This window comes from Pseudonaja textilis, chromosome 3, assembly GCF_049901715.1.
Source record: "Pseudonaja textilis isolate UNSWEBS1 chromosome 3, rPseTex1.2, whole genome shotgun sequence".
Taxonomy (NCBI): Eukaryota; Metazoa; Chordata; class Lepidosauria; order Squamata; family Elapidae; genus Pseudonaja; species Pseudonaja textilis.
This window is the reverse complement of record NC_141992.1, coordinates 3,568,235-3,595,770: the sequence shown is the minus strand read 5'-3', so window position 1 is coordinate 3,595,770 and position 27,536 is coordinate 3,568,235. Positions and strand designations below refer to the sequence as shown.

The window sequence follows — 27,536 nt, the reverse complement described above, 5'->3', positions numbered from 1 at the left end:
TTTGGGGGTTCACTTATTGAATACACCGAAAGAGAAGGAAGAACGAGAGGGCCACCCACATCCAAACAGGACCCAGGAGACACTGTGGGACCCACAACCCCCCTCCCTTTCACGCTCCCACTTCCCCAAAAAGGCTGTCGGCATCCGTTCTACAACCAGATTCCGGCAGGCACACGCCGGGAAACAGAAACAAAAAACCAAAAAAAAAAGGCAAAACAAAACACCAGTCTCGGTTTGGTACTTCGTTCCTTCCGTAAAAGTCCATGGATCAGCACAGGGGGCGGGGGGAAAGAAAAGAAATGAAAAAGAAAAGAGAAAAGAAAAAAACCCGAATATACGGGCAACGCAACCCCAACAGGCCAATCCGGAGTGCCGGGGAAAACCAGCGGTGATTGCTTGGTGGCCACCTTTTCACGGTGAATGCCGCAAAGAGAGAGAGAGAGAGAGAGGGAGGGAGGCGATGTGGACCGGCGGGCGGGAGGGTGGATCCATTATACGAACCGCTGGACGATGACGGCGTTGAGGAGGTTGGCGTCCTTCAGAGTCTGGTCCTCGTCCGAGAGCTCCTTGTTGGGGAAAGTGGTCATGAGGACGAAGCCCGTGGCGGCCATAGCCGGCCGGGCGTCCACAATGAACAGCCGAATGTCACGGATCCTGTCCGGGGGAAAACACTTGGGTTGGTTTTTTTTTTTTCAAAATGTTTATTACTCCTCCACTTTTATTCGGTTTCCAAATAAGGCGGCGAACGGGCCATACAGGCCTTCCCCTTATTTCCACCCCCTCCCCACAACAACAACCCTGTGAGGAAGGTTGGGTGGAGAATGCAGCTGGTTCAAAGTCACCCAGCTGAACTTTTGTGTCTAAAGCGACTAGAACTCGCCGACTCCTGGTGATTGGCCCAAAGTCACCCAGCTGGCTTTCATGCCTAAGACGGGACTAGAACTCCCCGTCTCCTGGTGATTGGCCCAAAGTCAAAGAGTCGGCTTTCATGCCTAAGGTGGGACTAGAACCCACCGCCTCCTGGTGATTGGCCCAAAGTCACCCAGCCGGTTTTCATGCCTAAGGCAGGACTAGAACTCACCGTCTCCTGGTGATTGGCCCAAAGTCACCCAGCCGGGTTTCATGCCTACGACGGGACTAGAACTCACTGTCTCCTGGTGATTGGCCCAAAGTCACCCAGCCAGCTTTCATGCCTAAGGCAGGACTAGAACTCACTGTCTCCTGGTGATTCGCCCAAAGTCACCCAGTTGGCTTTCATGCCTAAGGCAGGACTAGAACTCACTGTCTCCTGGTGATTGGCCCAAAGTCACCCAGTTGGCTTTCATGCCTAACGCGGGACTAGAACTCACTGTCTCCTGGTGATTGGTCCAAAGTCACCCAGCCGGCTTTCATGCCTAAGGCGGGACTAGAACTCACTCTCTCCTGGTGATTGGTCCATAGTCACCCAGTTGGCTTTCATGCCTAAGGCGGGACTAGAACTCACTGTCTCCTGGTGATTGGTCCAAAGTCACCCAGCTGGATTTTACGCCTAAGGCAGGACTAGAACTCACTGTCTCCTGGTGATTGGCCCAAAGTCACCCAGCCAGCTTTCATGCCTAAGGTGGGACTAGAACTCACTGTCTCCTGGTGATTGGCCCAAAGTCACCCAGTTGGCTTTCATGCCTAAGGCGGGACTAGAACTCACCATCTCCTGGGGATTGGCCCAAAGTCACCCAGTTGGCTTTCATGCCTAAGGAGGGACTACAACTCACTCTTGTCAACTCATAAAGCATTCCTATGCCTGATTCCGAGTTGCCATAAGAAGGGGGGAAGGAAAAGGCCAAATGAAGACCAGAAACACATTCCACTCTTATCTTGTGGTGATTTTAGCCTAGGCTACTGGATCTTCTGCCTCCCTGAAAATCTTTCATTGGAGAGTGTGATTGATGACACCTAGCCCATGATTGGAGAATCTGATTTATGACACACCCAGAGGGAGTGGGGGAGTAACAGGGTCGTAGGTGATCGTTAATTACGTGTCTCAGAGTTGGCTTCTTACGGGTTAGTGCCGGACATGTTGCTGCTAATAAATCTCTTGGGATTCTTTTGAAGCTTGGCTCAAGGCTCATGATTAAATTAGGGCAATCGACGGAACCCTGACAACCGTCTCGTGGCGATTAGCCCAAAGTCACCCGGCTGTCTTTCATGTCGAAATGAATCGTTAAAACTGCTGGAAGTTCATATCCAGCATCAACTGGCATTTTTGGCTGGTCCAACTATTCCTCCTTTGCCTTCCCTTCCCGCTTCCTTCCTTCCCCCTCCCACCCCCCACGTACCTGTGACTGTGGTTGAATTTCTGTACGAGACGCCCACCGTCTGCAAGCCGGATCTGGATGTTGGTGGTGGGCTCCGTCTCGTCGATGGTGATCAGGGAACGGGCTTTGGCTTCATTTTCCGCCTGCTGGGAAGGCGAGCTGGCGCCCATCACTTGCGGGGAAGTGCTAGGGGCAAAGCGGAGAGAACAGGAGCGTGAGGGTAAGTCGGCTTTTTGAGTCCTTTGCAGGAAAGGTCAGCTGGAAACCTCCAACCTCTCTGGATGTCCCCTAACGGCCACTGATGAATTAAAGCTTCTTTGATGGGTTGCGAGGAAAAAAGAACTATTTTTATTACTTTATTTCTTTGGATCCTGCCTTTTATTATTTTTACAAATAGCTCGAGGGGGCGACCACGTCCAACAGACCTTCCTCCTCCTATTTTCCCCACTGCAATAACCCTGTGAGGTAGGTTGGGCTGAGAGGGTATCCAAAGCCACCCAGCTGGCTTTCATGCCTAAGGCGGGACTAGGACTCCCAGTCTCCTGGCGATTGGCCCAAAGTCACCCAGATGGTTTTCATGGTTGTGGTAGGACTAGAACTCCCAGTCTCCTAGTGATTGGCCCAAAGTCACCTAGCCGGCTTTCATGCCTACGACGGGACTAGAACTCACCATCTCCTGGCGATTGGCCCAAAGACATCCAGCTGGCTTTCATGCCTAAGGCAGGACTCAGAACTCACCAGTCTCCTGGCGATTGGCCCAAAGTCACCCAGATGGTTTTCCTGGTTGTGCTAGGACTAGAACTCACTGTCTCCTAGTGCTTGACAGTCAGTCAGCTGGCTTTCATGTTTAAGGTGGGACTAGAACTCCCAGTCTCCTAGTGATTGGCCCAGAGTCACCCAGCTGGCTTTCATGCCTAAGGCAGGACTAGAACTCCCAGTCTCCTGGCGATTGGCCCAAAGTCACCCCAAAGGCTTTCATGCCTAAGGCGGGACTAGTGTCAGCATTCCAGAAAACCTCTATTCCAACAAAAAAACTCCAAGACAGCCACCGTCTCCAAGGTTCTTTTTATTAGAGCAGTAGACTGGCATATCTGGAAAATCCAGAAAGTTCCGGGTTTCCTTGCAATAAGTAAAAACTACAAACCCAGCCCCTGCACCCATCATGGCATCACATGCCCCAATCACCCTCCCTCCCAACTTGAGACATCCTCTCACCCAGGTGCAGAAAGAACATGACCTTGACTTAGAAGAAAAATGCTATTATGTCTAACCACATACACTCCAAGGAATTCCCCCCTCCCATTATTTTCCCAGGCTCAAGAATGTAGCAGTGTGGAAGCGCCTGGTGCTAATATGGCTTCCAAAGCTGTTAACTAGAACTCACTGTCTCTTGGTGATTGGCCCAAAGTCACCCAGCCGGCTTTCATGCCTAAGGCGGGACTAGAACTCCACTGTTTCCTGGTGATTGGCCCAAAGTCACCCAGCTGGCTTTCACACCTAAGGTGGGACTAACTAAAACTCACTGTCTCCTGACTACGCCAAACATGCAAGAAGTGATCACATGAAGTGTGTGTGTGTGTGTGTGTGTGTGTGCGTGTGTTGTAAATATGACCCAATTGCCAAGTGCCTGACTTTTGATCACACAACCCTGCAACGGTTGTGTGAAAAACATCACTTTTTTTCAGTGCCATTGTAACTTTGATCGTTTGTACCGTCACTAAGCCAATGGTTGTAAGTCAAGGACTACCTGTGTACTACGGAGACTTTGATCCCTGCAGCTTTTAATGGAGCAAAGCTCCCTAAGGTGGAAAAAAAACCTTTTAAACCGATGTAGCTCAAATGGACTAACTTACAGAAAAGCGTAAGCGAAATCCCGTGGAATTGAAATCTAGCCAAGGTCATAAAAACAGTTTTATGAGATAAACGTTATCATAAAGCAGTTTACGACATAACCAAAAAATGCCATAAAACTTTTCCTTTGCTGATGTGCGACTGAGCTGCGCAGTTCAATGTAGATTATATTCAAGGCAGAGACGCCTCTGAATAAATACCATTTTTTCCTGTGAAGGAAGGAAAGGCAGTCCTCCACTTACAACAGTTTAGTGTCTGTTCAAAGTTACGAAGTCACGTAATACCCTTTTTGCATCCAGCTGCAACACTCGTAATTGTGAAATAAGGTCCTAAGTCACTTCTTTCAGTGCCCTTGTAACTATGAATAGCCACTAAAGAAACAGCTGTAAATCAAGGACTACCTTTATTGTTATTTAGGACAGGGGTCGCCAACCTTTTGGACCTCAGGGACCACCAAACTCATCATTTTAAATCCCAGGGACCACTAACTGGTTCTGTGGGTGTGGCCTAATTTGTGGGTGTGGCTTGGTGATCATGTGACTGGCTGGGCATGGCTTGTATGTAAATATTATAAATATTTATATAAATATTGAATTTTTTTATTTTTTAAAAAAGAGCAACTTTTACCCCAAAATCAGGCAAAGCAAGCGGATTGAGTTGCTCACAGAATCACAGAATCACTCAGAGATCTATCTATCTGCCATTGGCTAGCTCAGTCTGTCACATAAAATTTGCTTGCAAGCAAATTCATAAAATTAACTCACAACACACCATGTATGCAAATATTGTTTTTTTTTTTTTTGCATAAAAAGAGCACCTTTTACCTAAAATCAGGCAAAAGCAGAAGGCAGATTGAGTTGCTCACAGAATCACAGATTCATTCAGAGATCTATCTATCTGCCCTCGGCTAGCTCAGTCTGTCACATAATATTTGGTTGCCGTAAGTCTGCACTGAATAATAGAAACTTCAATCCTAAGGGAGCTTCGGCTGTACAAGAAAGCAAGAAATCCAACCATTTCCTGCTTCCTAGCTAATCTAAATCTCACAGCTGATGGTCAGAAAAATAGCAATTTAGCAGGTAAGTCTGCCAGGTAAGGAGTGAGTGGGCGGGTAGGGTTCCCGCGGGCCATGTTGGCGGAGCAGCCTTGTGTTTCTGCGCAGCCTGGATAAATTGCTTTTGGCGGGGGGCTACTCTGGGGGTGAGATTTCTCTGCGGCCCACCAACATTTTCTCAGGGCCCACCGGTTGGTGACCGCTGATTTAGGATACTGTCAGCTACCCAGTGTCAACTCATAAAATATTCCTATGCCTGTTTTAGTAGTTTGCCATTAAAAAAAGAGAGGGTTGGGAGGAAGGAAATCCGGAAGAGCCATGCAGCAGTTTGGAAGTGGAATTACATTCCAACTCTTATCTTTAAAAGATTGTAGCTAACCTACCAGAGCGTTTGCCCAGGAATCTATTTCATTGGAGAATGTGATTGATGACACCCAGCCCCTTAAGGTGCTCAATTGGAGGATCTGGTAAATGAGACACCCAGGGGGGAGGGGGGAAGTGGGTCCCAGGGAGTCGTTTCCCCCCCCGCCCAAATGACGTAGGCCGGAGTTGGCTCCATGCAGGGCAGGGCCAGTCGGTTGCCTCTAATGAATCCTTCGAAGTTTTTTGAAGTTTGTCTCGAGAATCATGATTGAATTAGGGCGACTGCTGGAATCCTGCCACCCAACTGGTAGCAGTTGGGAGGAAGGAGTGACTCAAGGAATCACCAAACCACTTTATTGGACAATGTGATCTGTGACATTTGGGGAGGGAAACTTTTAAGTAGGCTAAAACTGTGGGAAACTTTGGAGTTGGTTTTCACCAGCTGTGCCAATATGATGTATCCAATAAACATGTTCTTTGGGGGAAAAAATGGGCAGCGTATAAATTTAATAAATAAAACACAGCTAGTCCTTGACGTACGTTTTGTTTAGTGACCATTCAAAGTTACGACGGCACAAACAAATGTGACTTATGACCGTTTCTTACAGTTATGACTGTTGCAGCGTCCCCCTGGTTATGGGATCAAAATTAAAAATGCTTGGTGGCTGGTTCATATTTACAACGGTTGCAGTGTCCAAGGGTCATGTGATCATTTTTTTTTTGCAGAAGTCACGCCCTCATCGGAGCCTGACTCTGCAGAGGGAGATCGAGGGGGCGACTCCATTGGCTTGGGAGGAAAATGGGGAGGAGCAGGCTGAGTGAGGCCAGAGCCTTTCAGGATTCGGAGGAAAGAGGGCAGGATGACCAAGAGAGGCAAAGCAGTGAATATGAGAGCTCAGGCAATGAGCAAGGACCGCCCCCTCCTGATCCAAGAGCATGGAGAGTGGAAGGAAGGTGAGAACAGCACAGGCTGACCCAACTACTTGGGAGGTGAGCGTCCCGCCCCTCTTCACACCAGGGGACAGAGGAGACTTAAGGAGACACTGTGGGGAGGGGCATTTGTCAGGAACAAACGCAGAATTCATGGAGCGTTAAGTGCCGATGTTTGAAGTTTCCTGGGTTACTTAGTGTTGTGTGTCCGCCGGCGGCTGGCGGAGCCGGCAGGAGAGTCGGACAGTAGTGAGGAGGTTGGGGAGGAACCTGGGCCAGTTTTGGAGGCTGAGGAAGGCTCGGGACGAGGGCTCTGCGTCAGAGGCAGAGATGGGGGCCAGGGCAGGCCGGCAGTCATCAGCTACCTTCAGGCTCGGACAGCAGTGAGGCGGGGGTGCTTCTGGAATCGGTTCCCAGCCTGCGTATGCGCAGAGCTGCCCAAAGGAAGGCACAATTAAGAACTCAGGGTCGACGTGGGAGTAAGGCCACAGGTGGGTGATGAGCGGCCCCTCCCATCAGGATTAAAAGAGAAGCAAAAGGGGAGGGGGCTTTTGCAGGAAGCAACTTGCTTGTTCGTTCGGCCGTTTATCCGTCCCAGCCTCGTGGAAATTTGTCTGTATAACCCAGCCCTTCCCTGCCAGCACTGAGAGTGGAACTATTTACCGGGCAGCGTTCCAGGATTGATAAAAGGTCTGAGCTCATTAGTCTACCTTCGCAAGACTGTTTGGCCAAGCCGCTGACCAACTGTGAATGAAATAAATTCACATTAATGTAATAAAAGAGATTTTTTGCCTTGCTCCTTTTGCTTCCTGGCCTCCTCGAATTGCCCTGCTGGTTTTCTTGCTTTGCAGTTGTGGTGTTCACAGCGTTGGGCTGGACTATTTGCAGCCAGAGGCTGCTTGAGGGGTGTGTGTGTGTGTGTGTGTGTGTGTGAGAGAGAGAGAGAGAGAGAGAGAGATCACTTTGCTCTGGGACTTGCTGGAAATGTGGGAGCGTTTTGGAGAAATTTAGAGCAATAAAGGGACGGTTTGAGCTGCCAGCTGCTTGTGTTACCTCTGTGCCATGCGGCCTTCTGACAAGCACAGTCAATAGATAACAGATAATCAGAGTTGGAAGGGACCTTATAGGTCATCTAGTCCAACCCCCTGCCCAAGCAGGAGACCCTATACCATTTCTGACAGATGGGAGCCCAATCTCTTCTTAAAAGTCTCAAGTGATGATTGATATAGATTACAGATAATCAGAGTTGGAAGGGACCTTGTAGGTCATCTAGTCCAACCCCCCCACCCAAGCGGGAGACCCTACACCATTTCTGACAGACGGCAGTCCAATCTCTTTCTTGAAAGCCTCCAGGGATGACGCTCCCACAACTTCTGAGAGCAACTTCTGTTCCATGGGTGGATTGTTCTCACTGTCAGGCTGAATTCACTTAACTTATCAACAGCAGTGATTCAATTAATGACTGTGGCAAGGGAGGTCGTAAAATGGGGGCAAAAACTCAAGTAATGGATGCTTCGCTTGACGACAGAAACTTTGGGCTCGATTTTATGTTTTATGTTGTATGTTTTCTGTGGTTTTGTTTGTTGTTAAAATAATTTTTATTTTATTTATTTTTTAAAAAAAGAAACTTTGGGCTCGATTGTGGTTGTACGTCGAGGACTGCTCCTAAATACCCCACTTGCTCACTTACCTGCCTAGCTTCTGGCCTTCTCCGGTGAAAGCCTTGAAGGTACCCCTGGCCTTCATGAAATCCTCGTCGCGGTGGTCCTCTAGATCCAGGTTGACATGCCCGCCACGCGCCAACCGACGGAGCTCGGCGGGGACTTCTCTAGAAGGGAAGGAAAAAGAAGGAAGGCTGCTCTCAGGAGACGTCCACTGACTGCCCTTTCCCGAACAAAGGAAGACGCAACCTGAGTCCCGAGAAGGTGTCATGTCCCTGTCGGAGTCTGAATCCGAGGAGGAAGACGGACAGCTGACAGGGAGCGGGAGGGTGGCTCCGGTGGCTGTGGAGGAAACTGGGGGAGGGCAAAGTCCAGCTGGACAGAGCAGGGGAGAGGTAAGAACAAGGGAAAGGGAGTTCGGAGGAAGAGCCAGGCCCACCACCGCTTCATCCTAAGGCAAGCAAGAAGGAATGGAGAAGGGAGCAACGTGGGTTGCGTGGCTTACGGGGGAGGAAAGGGCCCTGATTCCCTTCTTTAGCCACAGCTGGGAAGAGTTTAAAAGAGATGCATGCTGACTGCAACAGGCTGCTGGGAGCGAATAAAGGGACTCTTATTGATTATCTGACTGTGTTGCCTTTGTGCCACGCCCCAGGTCATCCTAGAAGGTCAGGTCTGAGCAGCTGGTGAGTGCCAGCTGTAGGGGTGAAACTTCCCCAGGACAGAAAGTATTACCCCCGACGGATGGACTCCAGGAACTGAGAGTTGGAGGGATCTTGGTAGCTCCTCAGCTCGCCACTGTCTAAGCTAAATCCGCTTTTCCACAGCTTCAGGACTACGTGGACCTATGAAAGAGAGACAGATGGATTAGCAACAGCAACAGCGCTTAAGACTTATATGCCACCTCACAGTGTTTTTACGGCTCTCTCTAAGTGGTTTACAGAGTCAGCACATTGTCCCTAACCATCTAGGTCTGCATTTTACCGACCTCAGAAGGAAAGAACCTGGAGTCAACCTTGAGGTGAGAATCAAATTCCTGATAGTTGGCAGAATTAGCCTACAATACTGCCGTTTAGCCACTGTGCCACCATGGCAAGGAAGGGAGAGAGGGAGGGGGGGAGGGAAAAAGCACTTAAGACTTATATACTGCTTTACAGTGCTTCACAGGCGTCTCTAAGCGGTTTAGAGTCAGCCTCTTGCCCCCAATGATCTGGGCCCTCATTTTACTGACCTTGAAAGGATGGCCGAGTCAGAGGAAGGAAGGAAGGAAGGAAGGAAGGAAGGAAGGAAGGAAGGAAGGAAGGAAGGAAGGAAAAGATGGATGGAAGGAAAAGATGGATGGAAGGAAAGGAAGGAAGGAAAAGATGGATGGAAGGAAAGGAAAGGAGGGAGGGAGGGAGGAGGGAAGGAAAGAGGGAGGGAGGAAGGAAGGAAAGGAGGGAAAAGGAAGAGAGGGCAATAGCACTTGGACTTATATACCGCTTCACAGTGCTTCACAGCCGTCTCTAAGCGGTTTAGAGTCAGCCTCTTGCCTCCAATGATCTTGGTCCTCATTTTACCAACCTCGGAAGGATGGAAAGCTGAGTCAACTTTGAGTCAGTGAGGACCAAACTCTTGGCAGTTGGCAGAATTAGCCTGCAATTCTGTGTCTAATTGATCGATTGAGAACATTTGTATGGCCATCAGCCACTCTAGGTGATGGAGGGAGGGGGAGAGAAAGAGAAAGAGAGAGAGAGAGAGAGAGAGAGAGAGAGAGAGAGAGAGAGAGAGAGAGAGAAAGAAAGAAAGAAAGAAAGAAAGAAAGAAAGAAAGAAAGAAAGAAAGAAAGAAAGAAAGGAAAGGAAAAAGGGAAGGAAAAGGGGAAGGGAAGGATGGAAGGAAGAAGGGAGGGAGGGAGGGAGGGAGGGAGGGAGGGAGGGAGGAAGGAAGGAAGGAAGGAAGGAAGGAAGGAAGGAAGGAAGGAAGGAAGGAAGGAAGGAAGGAAGGAAAAAAAGAAAGAAACCTCTTTGTTCAACTGAATATCTACAGCTTTCTTGTACCCATCCAGACCTTCCTAATTTTTCCAAAATCCCAAAACTTTCCCCAGACCCGAACAGTGACTGACCACTTCCTAAACCTGCTTTACCTTGGAGAATTCAAAAATTCCACAGCCTGCCAGCAGCTTCTAAGTTTGGGAACTCTGCTGTTCTTGGACCGGGATTCCCTACAATAAGTTTGGGACCCTCGGAGCTCCGATTTCAGATCGAGTCCTGAACTACTCACATCTTGGGCGGCGTTCTGCTTCAGTTCTCCCGCGACGTACGCGGACTCTTCCTCGGGGGCCGCTCCCAAGCGATACCCGCCTCCAGCAAAGGGCTGCCGGGAAGGAGGGAAAGAAAAAAAAAAAAAGAGAGGAATGAACAAGAAGTCGCCGGCCAGATTTGGGGAAGGGGGGGTAGAAGAGGGCAGGGAGTCTTGTCCAGTTCTTCTCCATGAAGCTCGGTGGCTGTTTCAAGCTATTATCAGCCGTTCCTCCATCCTATCCAAAAGATTATTATTATTTTTTTATATAGGACAAAGCAAGGTTCTTTCTGCTCTACAAATGAAGCGCTGACTAACACGACTTCCAAAATACCAGGGATTTTTGTAAACCTTTCTTAGAAGTACCTGGATTTGGGCTGTTGTTTTTCTGACAGCCTAACAGCATCCGTAGGAAGCAGAATATAGATTAAATACGCTACGGCAGGAGAGTCTTCAAACTTGACAGCTTTAAGTCTTGTGGACTTCAACTCCCGGAATTCCTCCTCCAGTCCATGTCAGCTCAGGAAATCTGGGAGTTGAAGTCCACAAGTCTTAAGACTTGCCAAGTTTGGAGACCCCTTGCACTATAGTGATCAATGCTTCCTATTCCTCTAACTCAAGGGTCTCCAAACGTGGCAGCTTTAAGATTTCTGGACTTCAGCTCCCAGAATTCCTCAGATAGCCGTGCTAAGTCCACTCGTTGGGTCATGAAACATGTGCAAGAAAACAGCCAAGCTCAGAACACCAAGAACCACACAGTCCTCCTCCTCCTCCTCCTCTTCCCTCCCTCTCCAGTATCCCACTCCCCTCTAGCGCTGTTGATGTTACCTAGTTGGGTCATAAAACGTGTGCAAGAAAACAACCAAGCTCAGAGAGCACCAAAGACCCCACTGTCCTCCTCCTCCTCCTCCTCTCCCTCCTCCTCCTCCACTCTGCAAACCCCACTTCCTCCTAGCACTGATGATGTTCCCTAGTTGGGTCATGAAACTTCTGCAAGAAAACCACCAAGCTCAGAGAGCCCTAAGGACCCAACAGTTCCACTCCTCCTCCTCCACAAATCCACCCCCCCTTCTGGGACTGATATTACCCAGTTGGGTAAAAAACGTTTGCAAGAATACAACCACACTCAGGGATCACCAATAAAACTACAGTCCTCTTCTTCCTCCCTCCTGCTCCTCCTCTTCCTCTTTGCAAAACCCACTCCCTTCTCGCATGGATGATGTTACCTAATTAGGTCACAAAATGTCTAAAAGGAAAAAAACCAAATTCAGAGAACACCAAGGATTCCACCGAAAGAGAAAACCCAGATAAGCGTGGATTAACACCAGACAAACAATCAAGCAGAAAACAATACCTCAATCAAGGAATTACGGGGTGGGGTGGGAGAGAGAACTACAGCCCTACCACTGTATATAGACAGAGAAAAAAACCCACCTCCTTCTAGCAATGATGATGTTGCCTAGTTGGGTCATAAAACGTGTGCAAGAAAACAACCAAGCTCAGAGAGCACCAAGGATCCCACAGTCCGTCCTTCTGTCCTTCCTTCCTTCCTTCCTCCCTCCCTCCCTCCCTCCTTCCTTCCTTTGCCTCTCCTCTCCCTTCTAGCACTGATGATGTTCCCTAGTTGGGCCATCAAACATCTGCAAGAAAACAGCCAAGCTCAGAGAGCACCAAGGACCCCACAATCCTCCTCCTCCTCCACTCTGCAAACCCTACTTCCTCCTAGCACTGATGATGTTACCTACTTGGGCTACGAAACGTCTGCAAGGAAACAACCAAACTCAGAGAGCACTAACGACCCAACCGCCGTCCTCCTCTCTTCTCCTTCTCCACTCCATAAACCCCACCCTCTTCTAAGCACTGATGATGTTACCTAGTTGGGTCATGAAACGTCTGCAAGGAAAGAACCGAGCTCAGAAAGCACCAAGGACCCCAAACGTCCCCTCCCTCTGTGCCAAGCCTGGTTCTGTTTGAGGGAATCCTTAAGCCACTTGAAAGCAAATCGGCCCACCCACCCAAGATCCCCCCAAAGTAAGGACTAAAGCCCTATTGAAGCAGTCCCCATCTCACCTTTGGCCTGCTGCCTTCCCCGGGGCTCTTAGCTGTCCTGTCGACGGCCACGGCCCCGTGTTCTTTGGCCCCCCGGAAGAGATCTTCCACCAGCTCGTTCGAACTCTTCTTCCTCGGGGGGCCAACGATCTGCTGCCCGCTTCGTTCTGACCCACCGGCATAAAACCTGAATGAAAGAGAAGATTTGAAGAGAAGTCCTCGTCCGAGGCCAACGGTCAGCTTTGGAAGCCATATTGAGACCAGATGCTCCCACGCTGCCACATTTTTGAGGGGGAATTGGTTGGGAGTGTATATAGTTAGAGATACTAATGTTCTTTTCCTAAATCAAGGTCATGTTCTTTCTGCACGTAAGTGAGAGGAAGTCTTAAGTTGGGACGGATGGTGATTGGGCCATGTGATGTGATGATTGGGCGCAGGGGATGGATTTGTAGTTTTTACTTATTGCAAGGAAGCCCAGAACTTTCAGATTCGGGATTCCATAGATGTTCCAGTTAATATCCAAATAAATTTTTGAGAAGATGTCTGTCTTGGGAGTTATTGGTTGGAGTGGAGGTTTGATGGAACGCTGACTTCAGAAGCACAGCATCATGTTTTGCCAGCAAACCCAACAGCTGATATAACCGGCTGGCAGCCTGCGGAGACGGCAGCAGAGTCGGACACTGGGGAGGAACACGGGCCAGTCCCGGAGTCTGGGGAGGACTCGTCTGACACAGAGATGGGGCCAGGGCCACCTGGGAGTTATGTGCTGACTCCGGAGCCTCCAGAATCTGACATCAGTGAGGCAGAGGAACAGCGGGAGCCTGTTCCCAGTGTGCGCTTGCGCAGAGCTGCCAGAAGGCAAGAGCAGTTAAGACAAAAGGGGCGACTCGGGAGTAGGGATGGGAGATGATTGGCCCCGCCCATAAGACATAAAGGAGGAGCAAAGGGAGAGGAGCCTTTGCAGGAAGCAACTTTGTTCGTTCTGGTCGGTTTAAACTCTGAAGCTCCATGTTGATTTAGTCTTGTACAGCTAATAGGCAACTTAGTCGTAGGCTAAATTTCAAGGAAGATAAAGGTGTGCGCTTATCAGACTTAACCTGAAGGACTTTGGCAGGCTTCCATGGGACTATCTATCAAAGGAATACTCGCATTTAAATATTGGCAAATATTGTGTGAGTGTATGACACACACACACAGAGTATACACATACATAATAAATAGAATTTTTGTCAATATTTAAATGCAAGTATTGATAAGGGGAATAAGGAAGATGTTTTTATCTGATATGACCCAGGGACTTTTTGGAGAATTCCCAGTTATGGCCGAACTGGGTATTTTAGAGGCCGGAGCCACATCTGTTCCTTTGTCTGTCCCTGGATTGCTTTTATGTGTAGTCCTCGACTTACAACCCACACAGGCTTTCCCAGTTCCTCCTTCCATCTGACCAGTGACCCACCTTTGTCCTTCCTCTTCCTCCTCCTCTTCCTCCTGAGCATGAACGAGGTCACGGAACGACGTCACCCTGTGGTCGCTGGAGAAAGGAAAAGCAAGTATGAAATGAGTTTGCTGCCGCCACCTCCTCCGATGTGGTTTCTCTTCCTCGGAATCTTTCAGGCTCTGACCAGGGTGAAATTACTTAAGGAGCAGTTGTAAACCAGGAAGTGGACTTGCAACAGCCACCAAAAGGGTTACACAGGGTCACAGGGAAAATGAGCTGCCAATTGCACTCCAGGTCCAATCAAAGATTATTATTTTCATCTCTAAATCCATTGATGGCACCTTCTGCGTTCAGGTTTTTGGCCCGGTCTGCTAGATTAAGGTTTTTCAAACTTTTAAGAATGTTGGCTTCAATTCCCAAAACTCCCCAACCAGCAGGCTTTAAGATGGGTGGACTTCAACTCCCAGAATTCCCCAGCTAGCAAGGTTTAAGATTATGGAGTTCAACTCCCAGAATTCCCCAGCTAGCAAGGTTTAAGATTATGGAGTTCAACTCCCAGAATTCCCCAGCCAGCAGGATTTAAGATAGGTGGACTTCAACTCCCAGAATTCCCCAGCTAGCAGGATTTAAGATGGGTGGACTTCCACTCCCAGAATTCTCCAGTCAGCATGCTTTAATATTGGAGTTCAATTCATAGAATTCCCCAGCCGGCAGGATTTAAGATAGGTGGACTTCAACTCCCAGAATTCCCCAGCTAGCAGGATTTAAGATGGAGGGACTTCCACTCCCAGAATTCCCCAGCCAGAGTGCGTTATGACGGGGCAAGTTCAATTCACAGAATTCCCCAGCCAGCAGGCTTTTAAGATGGGTGGACTTCAACTCCCAGAATTCCCCAGCCAGGATGCTGGCTTGGCTATTCTTCCTCATGACACTGATGTGGCTGAGCATGAGTTTACAGAGATTGCAAATGTGATATTCCCTGCAACTGAACATTAGTGTCTTCAGAAGATGACCAACCACATGCAAATAATGTGGTGCTGGGCTACACTACAACCTACAGAAAATCAATGTAATAATTAAATATAGTACCTCATCTAATATGATGCACGAAAATTATCATGCAAGTAGTATTAAACTCTACAATATGCTACCGATTCTGGTGGTCTTAACACAAAAATCACTCTTGTGAATAGTTTTAAATCCGGTCTCTCAACTTACAACAGTTCACTTAGTGACCGTTCAGTTACAATGGCACTGAAAAAAGTGAATTACAACCACTTTTTCACACTTACAACAGTTGCCGCATCCCAATGGTCGTGTGATCATGATTCAGAGCTTGGCAACCGGCTCATATTTATGACGGTTGCATTTCTTGGGAAGATATAATCCCCTTTTTCTGGTGATCTTCTGCCAAGCAAAACCAATGGGGAAGCCAGATTCACTTCATGACGGTGTGATGTCACTTAACCGCTCTGATTTGCTTAACAACTGAGGCAAGAGTGGTTGCAACATGGGGCATTTAGTTCATTTAATCACTATCTTGCTCAACAATGCCAATGGTGGGTTCGGTTGCGGTCGTAAGTCAAGGACTACCCATAAAATCACACTGTGATGACCCCAGAGCGTGGCACAAAGGCAATTATACAGTCACATAACTAAGAACCTCCAATTTTGCTCCCAATGTCCAGGTTACCTTGTCTGGAGAAAAACTCTCCCAGGATCAGTCTTTAAAGTGGGGGAAATTCAGTCCGAAAACAAAGTGCGTACAAACTGAAAGTACGTACAAACTGTAACTAAAAATCCAAACAAACCATGCTCCAGTAATTAACTTGACAGGGCAGGAGAAGGAATTGCAAGACTTGAAAGGCCAGCAAAACTCACACAGTTGGGAAGACACCAGGAACCCAGATAAGCCTTGACAGTAACAGATAACTCACAATTTCAACAAGTCGCTGTGTGCAATCTCCCTTTTAAACACTGTGTTCCCAGCTGCAGCTAATGAAGGGAATCAGGGCCCTTTCCTCCCCGTAAGCCACGTTGCTCCCTTCTCCGTTCCTCCCTGCGTACCCTAGCATGAAGAGAGGGTGACCTGGGTCTTCCTCTGATCTCGCTCTCCCTTGTTCTACCTCTGCCCAGCCAGACTTTGCCCTTGCCCAGTTTCTTCCACAGCCGACGGAGCCACACTCCCACTCCGTCAGCTGCTCAGCCTCCCCCTCCGAATCAGATTCCGACAGGGACATGACACACATCCTCACTGAGAGCCATTTTCACAGAAGCTCCTTGTTTAGGAAATGCCGTTGCTACGAATCCTACACCTCCCTGGCAGACCCTGCTCGACTCTCCAAGACCTGAACCCAATGTTGTTGTTTTTCCACCAGAGAAGAATCCGACATTATGATCTCACGTTGACTCCCGCAAAGACAGGTAAGGTGACGTCACCTGGCTGCAGTGCCTCTGGTAACCGAGCTGGAGGTTGGTTGTGGGAGGGTCATGATGTCTTCGTCGCCACCATCTTCGTAGAAACTAGCCAGGGCAATCTGGGAAAGAAAAAAAAAAGGAACAGCATCACACGTTAAGAAATGATACCATCTGGCAGCACGTTAACGGAATAAGAGGGTTGGAAGGGACATTGGGGGGTCTTCTAGTCCAGCCCACCTGCTCAAGCAGGAGAACCTCCTAGACCAGTGGTGGCTAATCTTTTTGGGGCTCCTGTGTCCCCACGCCTCCTGCACATGTGCATGCGATTTCCCCACTTCCTCCCGCAGCCCTTACCTGCACTGTGCCTCCCACCTGATTTTCAGGACTTTTTCGGCATGCCAGAGGCTTGAGGGAAGCCTCTGCAGGATTTGCAGGCCGAAAAATGGGCCCATTTCATCACTTCCAGTATTTCCGGAAACAGGCCTATTTTGGGGCCTGCAGAGGCTTCCCTCAAGCCTCTGGCAGGTTGAAAAAGGCCCGAAAATCAGCTGGGAGGTGCAGCGCATGCGCCGCGAGGTAAATTTTGCCTGGGGCTCGCATGCCCGCACAAATGGCTCTGCGTGCCACCTGTGGCACGTGTGCCACAGGTTCGCTATCACGGTCCTAGACCATTTCAGATAAGTGGCTGTCTATAGACTCCTCTTAAAAACATCCAGTGATGGAGCACCCACAACTTCTGGTGGCAGGCTGTTCCACTGGTTAATGGTCCTCACTGTTTTGGGGTGTAACTGGCCCCCACTTTAGCAGTCTTCCGGAAGGCGGACCTAGTTCTGGCAGCGGGCCTGGGGAACCTAGAGAGGGATGGAGCCCATTAAATGGCTCGTGTGATCTGCTGTCACCAGAGGGAGGGTGTGTGTGTGTGAAGGGTTATTTTATTTTATTATTTTATTTTATTATATATGATTCTTTTTATTACTTTTGTTTTTTATATGATGTTTTTATATTTTTGTAAGCTGCCTTGAGTCGGATGTGGGAATAGGTAGCTGTCAACTCATAAAACATTTTTATGGCTGTTTTATAGTTGCCAACAGAAAGCCGGGGGGCGAAAGGGGTTTGTAAGAGCAATGTGGCTGCTTGGAATCGATGGTAACTACTGGAATCCTGATAGCAGCAATGTAAATCTCAAGAAAGAAAGAAAGAAAGAAAGAAAGAAAGGAAGGAAGGAAGGAAGGAAGGAAGGAAGGAAGGAAGGAAGGAAGGAAGGAAGGAAGGAAGGAAGGAAGGAAGGAAGAAAAAGAAAGAAGAAAGAAAGGAAGAAAGGAAGGAAGAAAGAAAGAAAAAGAAAGAAAGAGGGAGGGAGGGAGGGAAGAAGGAAGGAAGGAATAGAAAGAAAAAGAAGAAGGAAAAGGAAGGAAGGAAGAAAGAAAGGAAGGAAGAAAGAAAGAAAGAAAGAAAGAAAGAAAGAAAGAAAGAAAGAAAAAGAAAGAAAGAAAGAAAGAAAGAAAGAAAGGAGGGAGGAAGGAATAGAAAGAAAAAAGAAAGAGAAAAGAAAGGAAGAAAGGAAGGAAGGAAGGAAGGAGAGAAGGAAAGAAGAAAAAGATGGACAGACAGACAAAGTGAATCCATGGGGAAGCCAGATCCACTTAACATCTGTGTGACTAGCTTAACGACTGCAGGGATTCCCTTAACAACGGTGGCCAGAAATGTTGTAAAATGGGGCAGAGCTCACTGAACGAATGTCTCACTTAACAAGAGAAATTTGGGGGTCAATTGTGGCCATACGTCAAGGACTCCCCGTACTGAATTCAGCTCTCTCCGCCCCTTCCAAAGCACAGTGGCATATATCACGACAGTCAGACGAACAGGACGACTGAGTATCTCCACAGACAGTAAGCTGCGACGGTCATAAATATGAACCCTTGGCCAAGCGTCTGAATTTGGATCACATGACCACGGGGATGCTGCAATGGGCGTGAGTGTAAAAAACAGTCATTAATGCCGCAGTGATTTTGAAGAGTCACTAAACGAACAGCTGTAAGTTGAAGACTAAACCAAAGCTTCATATTTTTTTCCACCTCAAGCACAAAGTCCAGAAGTGGTTTCCTAGTAGAAACCAAAGTAATTGTGTGTGTTTTTTATTTCTTTAATCAAAGCAGTCAATTTAGCCATCTCTGCTATAACTCCGTTCACTTTTGCAGCCATTCCTCCACTGTGGAAATCAAACTGTTGGAAGAGTGTTTTTTTTTTTAAAAAAAAAAACAAATTTTATTAATTTTACAATTAAAAAACAAATGAACAACACATACAGGAATAGAAAAACGAGAAAAGAGCAAAGAAAAAAGAAAGAAAAGCAAAAAGAAAGGAGAAAGAAAGAAAAAGAAAGAAAAAAACGAACGCTTCAAAACACGGGAGAGAGAGTTAGTTCTAAATGCCGTTGTCATCCTTGCTGTCCCTCAGTGGTTTGTCTCTCTCTGAAAAGTTTTCCCAGAAAGTTTTCGCTGTGACTTCAAACCCTTGAGGAGTAGCGGTCATATCGCAAGGGTTTCTCCAGAAAGACCGGAGTTTTTTGCTCTTTTCCTGCAGTCCTGGCTGCGGGCGTGGGACTGTTGTCATTTGCACAAAAGCTGCTTTTCACTTGGAAAGAGGTCGCCCCAATAGAGTACTTAAAAACAAAACAAAAATAAAGAAAGGTCTATTGTGGAACGAAAAAAAGTCGCAAGCTCCAAAGGGGTATTGAATCGTTCACTTTGGAAAGACACAAAGCGAGTCGCTTTCAAAGGTTATCAGGATTCTGTTTTGGGTGAGTCACTCTTTTCGCCCTACAAGGTTGATGGCTGAATGCGACATATTTTGAAGCAGTGATGGCGATGGGATGGAATAGAAAATTGGAATGGAATGGAATAGAACAGAATTAGAATCGAATTAGAATAGAGTAGAATATTGGATGGAATGAAGAATAGAACAGAACAGAATAGAAAATAGAGAATAGAAATAGAATTGAATATAGAATTGAATATAGAACAGAATAACAGATTAAGAAGAGACTTTGGAGGTCTTCTAGTCCACCCCGCTGCTCAGGCAGGAAACCCTATACCATCTCAGACAAATGGCTGTCCAATCTCGTCGTAAAAGCTTCCACTGTTGGAGCATGCATAACCTCTCGTGGCAAGTTGTTCCACTGGCTAATTGTTCTCACTGTCAGAAAAATTCTCCTTATTTCTGGGTTGCTTCTCTCCTTGATTAGTTTCCACCCGTTGTTTCTTGTCTTGCCTTCAGGTGCTTTGGAAAATGAGTGAACCCCCACTTCTTTGGGGCAGATACTAGAACAGTGCTATCATGTTACCCTTTTCATAATACACCGAGGCATAGTTTAGCAAAGTAGACTTTAGCCATGTTGGTGGGACTCATCACTAGTCCACAAGATGAGGTGGATTGGTTGCTTTTGTGGTGTGGAGACAATAACTTGGTCCTCAACACCAATAAGACCAAGGAGCTGATAGTGGACTATAGAAGGAACAGATCAGACCTCCAGCCCTGGCTTATCAATGGAGACCGAGTAGAGCAAGTGGCCAGTTTTAAGTTTCTGGGTGTTATCCTAAAAGAGGACCTGACCTGGGGGGGCTCACATTGCAGCCCTGGTCAAAAGGGCCCAGCAGAGATGATACTACCTGACATTTCTCAGGAAACAACAACTGGATGGAAAACTGCTGGTGACCTTCTACCGCTGCACCAGAGAGAGTATCTTAACTTCCTGCACACCTGTGTAGGCTTTGCCAATTGCACAGGGGCAGATAGGTCAGCACTTTAGAGGGTTAACATCATTGCCCAGAGGATCATGGGTTGCCCTCTCCCCTCTTTGGAAGAGCTTTACAGCTCCCGCTGCCTTAAGAAAGTTCAAAACATTCTCAAAGATCCATCTCATCCTGGGAAACCTTTTTTTTTGAACTATTATCACCTGGTAGACAGTGCAGGATAATAAAAAAAAGGGCAAATAGACTGAAAAACAGCTTCTACCCCAGGGCAGTAGCTCTGTTGAATTCTGCTGTATGGTGCAGTTATTGGTGCGGTGTCGTGGGTTTCCGGTTCAATGTGTGAAGGGTGAAGGATGTGTGTTTGTGTTTATGTTCATGGTCATGATGTGCAACTGAAGTTGGTGTTTGATTTCGTTGTACGAGGTGCAAGGACAATAAAGTAAACTAAACTAAACTATAAACCAGCCCCCACATCTGAGGTGAAATCAGAAAACTGGGTCAACTAAGTACCCATAGATCAGGGGTCCCCAAACTTGGCAACTTGAAGACTTGTGGACTTCAACTCCCAGGATTCTCCAGCTAGCATAGCTTTAAGTCTTAAAGTTGCCAGGTTTGGGGACCTCTGATAGATCATAAGAGGCACTTAGAGGCAATTTATGTTATCCTTTTTTTTTTATGCCAAACACAGGCAGTCTTTGATTCACGCCTACAACTGAGCCCAAAATTTCGAGACAATTGTTCAGTGAGTTCTGCCTCATTTTACGACCTTCCTTGCCCCAGTTGTTAAGTGAATCACTGCAATTGATATGTTAGTAACCTGGTTGTTAAGTGAATCTGGCTCTCCCCCGGGTCTGCTTGTCACAAAAAGGTCACAAAAGTTGATCAAATGACCTTGGGACGCAGTTAACAGAAATACGAAGCCGTTGCCCATGATCCGAATGTTGATCACATGACTATGGGAACGCTGCAAAGGTTGTCACCGTGAAAACGGGTCACAGGTCACTTTTTGCAGGGCTGTCGTAAGTCGAGGACTACCTGTATTGGAAATTCACAACCAATTGTAGCATTTTTTTTCAGGCGGTTTTTCTGGCATATCGCTGGCTAGCCTGGAAGACTCCCTCAATTGTTGGGCAGTAACCTAATCGGAACAATTTCCACCTCCCTGTAAGCAGAACCATTGCAAAGAGAAACCAAACCAGTTCTCCCTGAAAGGCCTGTTGCCAAATTACAACCCCTTGCAAATGATGCCGTGAGGATCCAAAGGGTGGCATCTGGTGCCCGCCAATGCCGGATTCCTTCCCCGTCAAGCTCTCTTCAATGCCAAACCTGCCACGATGACTTGCTTGTTTCTCAGGGACGTGCCACTTGCCATCCCATCTAATGAGGTTGTTATCTGCTCTTTTTGGGGAGAGAAAATGGAAATATTCGGTGGAACCGAACCTATGTGTAAGTCCTCGACTTACAATCGTTCGTTTAGTGACCGCACAAAGTCACGACGGCACTGAAAAAAGGGACTGACCATTTTTTGTGTGACTATTGCAGCGGGCCCATGGTCACGTGGTCACAATTCAGACTTCTGACAACTGACCCGTACTTATGACAGGATGCAGTGTCCTGGGGTCATGTGATCCCCCTTTTGTGACTTTCTGACACGCAAAGTCAATGGGGGGAAAAGCCAGATTCGCTTAAGGGCTGTGGTACTAATTTAACAACTGCAGTGATTCACTTAACAACCGTGGCAAGCAACGTAAAAGTCACTAAACTGTCTCACTTAGCACTGGAAATTTTGGGCTTATTTGTGGTCATAAAACAAGGACTACTCGTAGTATTAAAATCAAGGCAACCTGGATTAGAATAGAATTAGAATTATAATAGAAATAGAATAGAGAATAGAATAAGAATAGAATAGAAACAGAATAGAAAATAGAATAGAATATTGGAATGAAGAATAGAATAGAAAATAGAATAGAATATTGGAATAAAGAATAGAATAGAATAGAATAGAATAGAATAGAATAGAATAGAATAGAATAGAATAGAATAGAATAGAATAGAATAGAGTGAGGGATAGTGGAGTGGAGTGAATGAATGGAATAGAATAGAATAGAATAGAATAGAATAGAAAGAATAGAATAGGAGTGGAGTGGAGTGGAGTGGAATGGAATGGAATGGAATGGAATAGAATAGAATAGAATAGAATAGAATAGAATAGAATAGAATAGAATAGAATAGAATAGAATAGAATTCTTTACTGGCCAAGTGTGATCAGACACAGAAGGAATTTGTCTTGGTGCAAATACTCTTAGTATACATAAAAGAAAAGATACATTTGTCAAGAGTCAAGAATCACCAGATACCACACTTAATGATAGCAATATGGTACAATAAGCAATCAAATCATACTAGGAAACAGTCAATATAAAAATATATAAAAACAAAGGCAACCCACACTGAAACAAAACAGTTGAACATGGGCATGTATGGCTTTTACTCACCTCCCCGAACCATTTATTTATTATTAAATTTGTTTATTGTTCAATTTATATAGTGTCCTCGCCTCACAACCATTTGTTTAGGGAGCGTTCAAAGTTACAACTGCACTGGAAAAAAATGACTTATGACTATTTTTCACCCTTACGACCGTTGCAACATCCTTGTGGTCCCCTGATTATAATTTCGATGCCTGGCAAACTAACTCATACTTATGACGGGTGCAGTATCCTGGGGCGGGGCACACCATCCTCTTTTGTGACCGTCTGACCAGCCAAGTCAATGGGGAAAGTAGATTCATTTAACCACCTGTGTCACCAGTTTAACAGCCGCGGGGATTCGCTTAATAACTGTGGCAAGAAAGTTCGTGGAATGGGGGAAAAGCACACCGCTGTCTCGCTGAGCAACAGGCATTTTGGGATGAACTGTAGGCCGTAACACGAGGACTGCCTGCACCACCCATCTTGCAGAGTCTTGGGGAGTCCCTGGGCAGCTCCTTAGCAAATGAAGTTCTCCAAAGGAGGCTGACTTTGCAGGGAGGGAGGGGGGAAGAAAGCCCCCTCCCAGTTATTTAATTTGTACTACATACCCCATCATCCACAGGCTGGGTTGTGCACAGACAGGGCAGGAGAGGAAACTCTCCCACTTCTTCCCCACTCCCTTTTGCAATAATCTTGCCCACCCCCTCTCCCCCCACGGCCAGAAGAGAGGTGAGGGCCCCCTTCCCTGTGAAGTCTCCCTCCCCACAATTTCAATGGACGATAAGGGGAGGGGCTTTGTCCTAGAGGGGAGGAGACTGGCCCAGGGAAGAGCCCCTTCCAGGCCTCCCTTCACAGGCAGGGGTGATGGGGGGGGGGAGAAGGGAGGGCTTCCAGTGAAGCCCCACCCCACCCCATTTCAATGCAGAATGGGGGAGGGGGCTTGTCCAAGAGGGGAGGGAGACGCTCAGGAAGAGCTCCTTTCAGTCCCCCTTGACAGGCAGGGGTGATAGGGTGGAGAAAGGAGGGAAGCCCCCCACCCCACCCCATTTCAATGCAGATTAAGGTGGGGCTTGATCCAAGAGGGAGGGAAGGGGGCAAAGAGACGCGGGGAAGACCCCCTTCTAGTCCCCCCTTCACAGGCAGGGGTGATGGGGGTGGAGAAGGGGCGGCTTCCAGTGAAGCCCCACCCCATTTAAATGCAGAATGGGGGCTTTGTCCAACAGGGGAGGGGGTGGGGAATTGGCCCGAGGAAGACCCCTTCCAGGGCCCCTTGACAATGAGAGGTGATGGGGGTGGAGGAGGGGGGGGGGCAGCTGGGTAGAAAAGCCCCCCCCCCTCAGAGGGAGGGGTTCCCCCACGCCTTTCCGAGCCCCGGGAGGGGGAGAGAAAGGCGGGATCCCGGCCTCCCCGCTCTCCCCAAGGAAGCCACGGAGACTCCGGGGACTTTTTTTCCCTCTCCCGCCGGGCCTACCTGCAGATCCCCGCCCGCCGACTCCAGGAAAAAGCGCGCCCGCTCCTCCTCGGCCCCGGTCACGGCCACGAACTCCCTCAACGCTTCTTCGCGATCCGCCATCTTGCCCGGTGCAACCGTCAAAGCGCTCCGGCCGCGCCGCAACTGGCCGCCAAAAGCGCCTCAACGCCGCTTCCGCCCGTCTTCGAAGGCCACTTCCGGCCCTCGCGCCCTTCCACAGGGGTCGCGCTCGGGCCCCTCCGAATGGAAACCTAAAAGCCGCGCGTGGAGGTTCCGGCCTGGGGTTTGAGATGGGGTGCGGGGCTGGGGTTGCGGGATGGGAGAAGGTAGATGTGAGGGTACCCTTAGATTGACCGCCTTAATCTCAGCTATCTGAGGAGTCCCGGGTGCTCTGTGAGTTGGGGGGGAGGTTCTTGCAGGCGTTTCGTGACCCAACTAGGTAACATTATCAGTGCCAGATGTGATTGGGTTGTGCAGAGAGAAGTGGGATGGGGAGAGGTGGGGGAGGGAGGGAGGGAGGAAGGAAGGAAGGAAAGAAGGACGGACTGTGGGGTCCTTGGTGCTCTCTGAGCTTGGTGGTTTTCTTGCAGACGTTTCATGACCCAACTAGGTAACATCATCAGTGCTTGAAGGTAGTGAAGTGGAATGGATAAGAAGAAAAATGGAGGAGGAGAAGGAGAGGGAGAAGGACTTTGGGGTCTTTGGTGGGCTCTCTGAGCTTGGTGGCTTTCTTTTCAGACGTTTTGTGACCTAACTAGGGAACATCATCTGTGCTAGAAGGGAGTGGGGTGTGCAGAGTGGAAGAGAATGGGGAGAAAAGGGAGGGGAGGCCTGTGGAGCCCTTTGTGTTCTCTGAGTTTGATTGTTTTCTTGCAGGCGTTTCGTGACCCAGCTAGGTAACGTCATTAGTGGTAAAAGAGAGTACGGTTGGTGGAGGAGGAGGAGGATAGTGAGGTCCTTAGTGCTCTCTGAGCTTGGTTTTTTTTTCCTTGAGATGTTTCGTGACCCAACTAGGTAACAACATCAGTGTTAAAAGAGAGTGAGGCTTGCAGAGAAGAGGAGGGAGAAGAGGTGTTCTCTGAGCTTTATTATTTTCTTGCAGACATTTCACTACTAAACTTGATAACATCACCAGTGCTACAGTGAACACCAAGGGCCCAACAGTCCTCCTCCTCCTCCTCCTCTCTGTAAATCCCACTCCCAATGACCTAGTTGGGTCATGAAATGCTTGCAAGAAAACAATCAAACTCAGCACAAAGGAAGCCACAATGGATGAGAAGGAGGAAGAGCCACTGCCTCCTCTTCATCCTCCACTTTATCCTCATCTTCCCCGCTTCTTCGCAAACCCCACTCCCTTCTAAGACGGAGGATATTGCCTAGTTGAGCAATGAAATGCCTGCAAGAAAACAACGAAGCTCAGAGAGCACCAAGGACCAGATAGCACCAAGGACCAATATTTATAGCTGAGCTATAAATATTCTCCTTTATCGGTCAGTGCACAAAGGATGCTTCTCTCATCTGTGGGTGCACAGTTTAGTCCTTCTCAAGGTGCCACCTTCCCAATCATCAGGGAATAAAACTGCTTGAAGTCCAAAAATAAGACAGCAGAGATCAATAAAAGAATATTTATAGCTCAGGGTTGAAAGGAGCTCTCTGAGCTGACTTGTTTTTTGGCAGATGTTTCATGACCCAACTAGGGAACATCAGTGCTCAAAGGGAGGAGGGTTTATGGAGAGGAGGAGGAGGAGGACTGAGGGGTCCTCAGCGCTTTCTGAGCTTGGTTATTTTCTTGCAGATGTTTCATGACCCAATACTGAAAAGCCAAACCATTAGAAAATAAATTCAGAGCAAGCTCCACTCCCCACTATTTCTGATGATATAACCTAGCCGGGTCATGAAACATCTACAAGAATAGGACCAAGCTCAGAGAGCACCAAGGACCCCTCCACACAAATGAAGTTGGCTAACTGAAGAACACATTTCAAACATATGTGTGTGTGTGTGTGTGTGTGTGTGTGTGTGTATATATACACATACATACATATATACCCTGTTTCTCCAACAATACGGCCTCAACCAATAGGAAGTCCCAGCATGTTTTATAGGCATGAAATGAAATTAAGCCCCTCCCCCCAAATTAAGGCCTATATTAAAACATGTGAAATGGGGGGGGGGATGGTGGGGGGGCTTGCCGTTAGGAGGTACTTTTGTTGCACACCCGGATATGGTGCTGCCTGCGTTGACCCCGATATGAAATGCCCCACCAACGCTGAGATCAACATCCAAGCCATCGCTGCCCGCCCACCCAAAGATGCAAGGGGGGGGGGATTAAGTCACCCCCGAAAAGACAGCCTAGCCATTTTTTCGGGGCTCAAAAAAAAAATAAGACCCGGCCTTATTATATGAGAAACATGGTGTGTCTGTCTGTCTGTGTGTGTGTGTGTGTGTGTGTATACATACATACATATATATATATATTGATTTCTTCCCTGTCTTAAGGTTGTTCTAACCTTGTAGCTGCATGAGATCTATCTTTTACTTATGCATAAATAAAAAGATATTAATCGGCCTTCCCAGTTCAGATCTTATCTTGCAAAGGTCACACTCAACTAAAAATCTTGCAATGGTTTATAACTAACAGTTTATTCCTCATGGAGATGAAAGAACTGCACACACTTCTCCAGCCACTGCCATCCCTCCTCTTCTCCCCGCCCCCGCTCCTCTCAAAGAAGGATCTTGGAATATTTTTATTTATTTCTTTATTAAACCAATTTATCTAACTACCCAGCTTGCATGTAGGTGACTCCAGGCAGCCGAGAAAATGTAATTTCGTGTTTCGAAATAGTGTTTATTCTTATTTGGACTGATTTATATCGCTGGAAAGTTGCTTGAGGTGGATTTTTTTCCTGCAAAGTGAAATATAAACAAGTGTAATACATAAATATTTTATTTTCAGCATCCTGTTCTGCAGATACATTCACTCAGCCACTTTACATCTGGAAGGACTGTTTTCATTTTAACGTGCCTTGAATTTTCTTTCAGAATAAAAAGGCAGCATATAAATCGGGTTCTGCATTGTCCTTGTTTCTAGTGCGGGTCATCTTCAACTTATAACCACAATTGAGCCTCAAATTCCAGTTGATAAGTGAGACAATTATTACGTGAATTTTGCCCCATTTTACAACCATTCTTGCAGTTGTTAAATGAATCACTGCAGCTGTTAAATTGAGTTTGCTTGTCAGAAAGTTGTAAAAGGGCATCACATGATCCAGGGATATTGAAACAATCATAAATATGAACCAGTTGCAAAGCATATGTTGCATGTTATGTGTTTGAATTTTGATCAGGTGACCATGGGGATGCTGCAACAGGTCATAAGAGTGAAAAACAGTCATAAATCACTTTTTCAGTGCATTGTAACTTCAAATGGTCACTAAACGAATGGTTAAGTGGACAACAATCTGTAGATGATCCAAACTTAAGCAGAAAATCGAGTCTATATTTCTA

At 47.4% G+C, this 27,536-nt stretch overlaps 1 protein-coding gene across 1 annotated transcript; it reads right to left on the bottom strand.

Moving 5' to 3' along the window:
- On the bottom strand, positions 1–24,210 carry NSFL1C (NSFL1 cofactor). Its single transcript, XM_087928798.1, has 9 exons — positions 24,030–24,210; positions 16,357–16,454; positions 13,936–14,010; positions 12,501–12,666; positions 10,413–10,505; positions 8,886–8,995; positions 8,183–8,320; positions 2,316–2,480; positions 1–654 (listed from the first exon to the last, which is right to left on the bottom strand). Exons 1-9 carry the CDS (start codon positions 24,129–24,131, stop codon positions 492–494), a joined length of 1,110 nt encoding a protein of 369 aa, XP_087784924.1. The 5' UTR covers positions 24,132–24,210; the 3' UTR covers positions 1–491.
- Between the last annotated feature and the right edge of the window lie 3,326 nt (positions 24,211–27,536).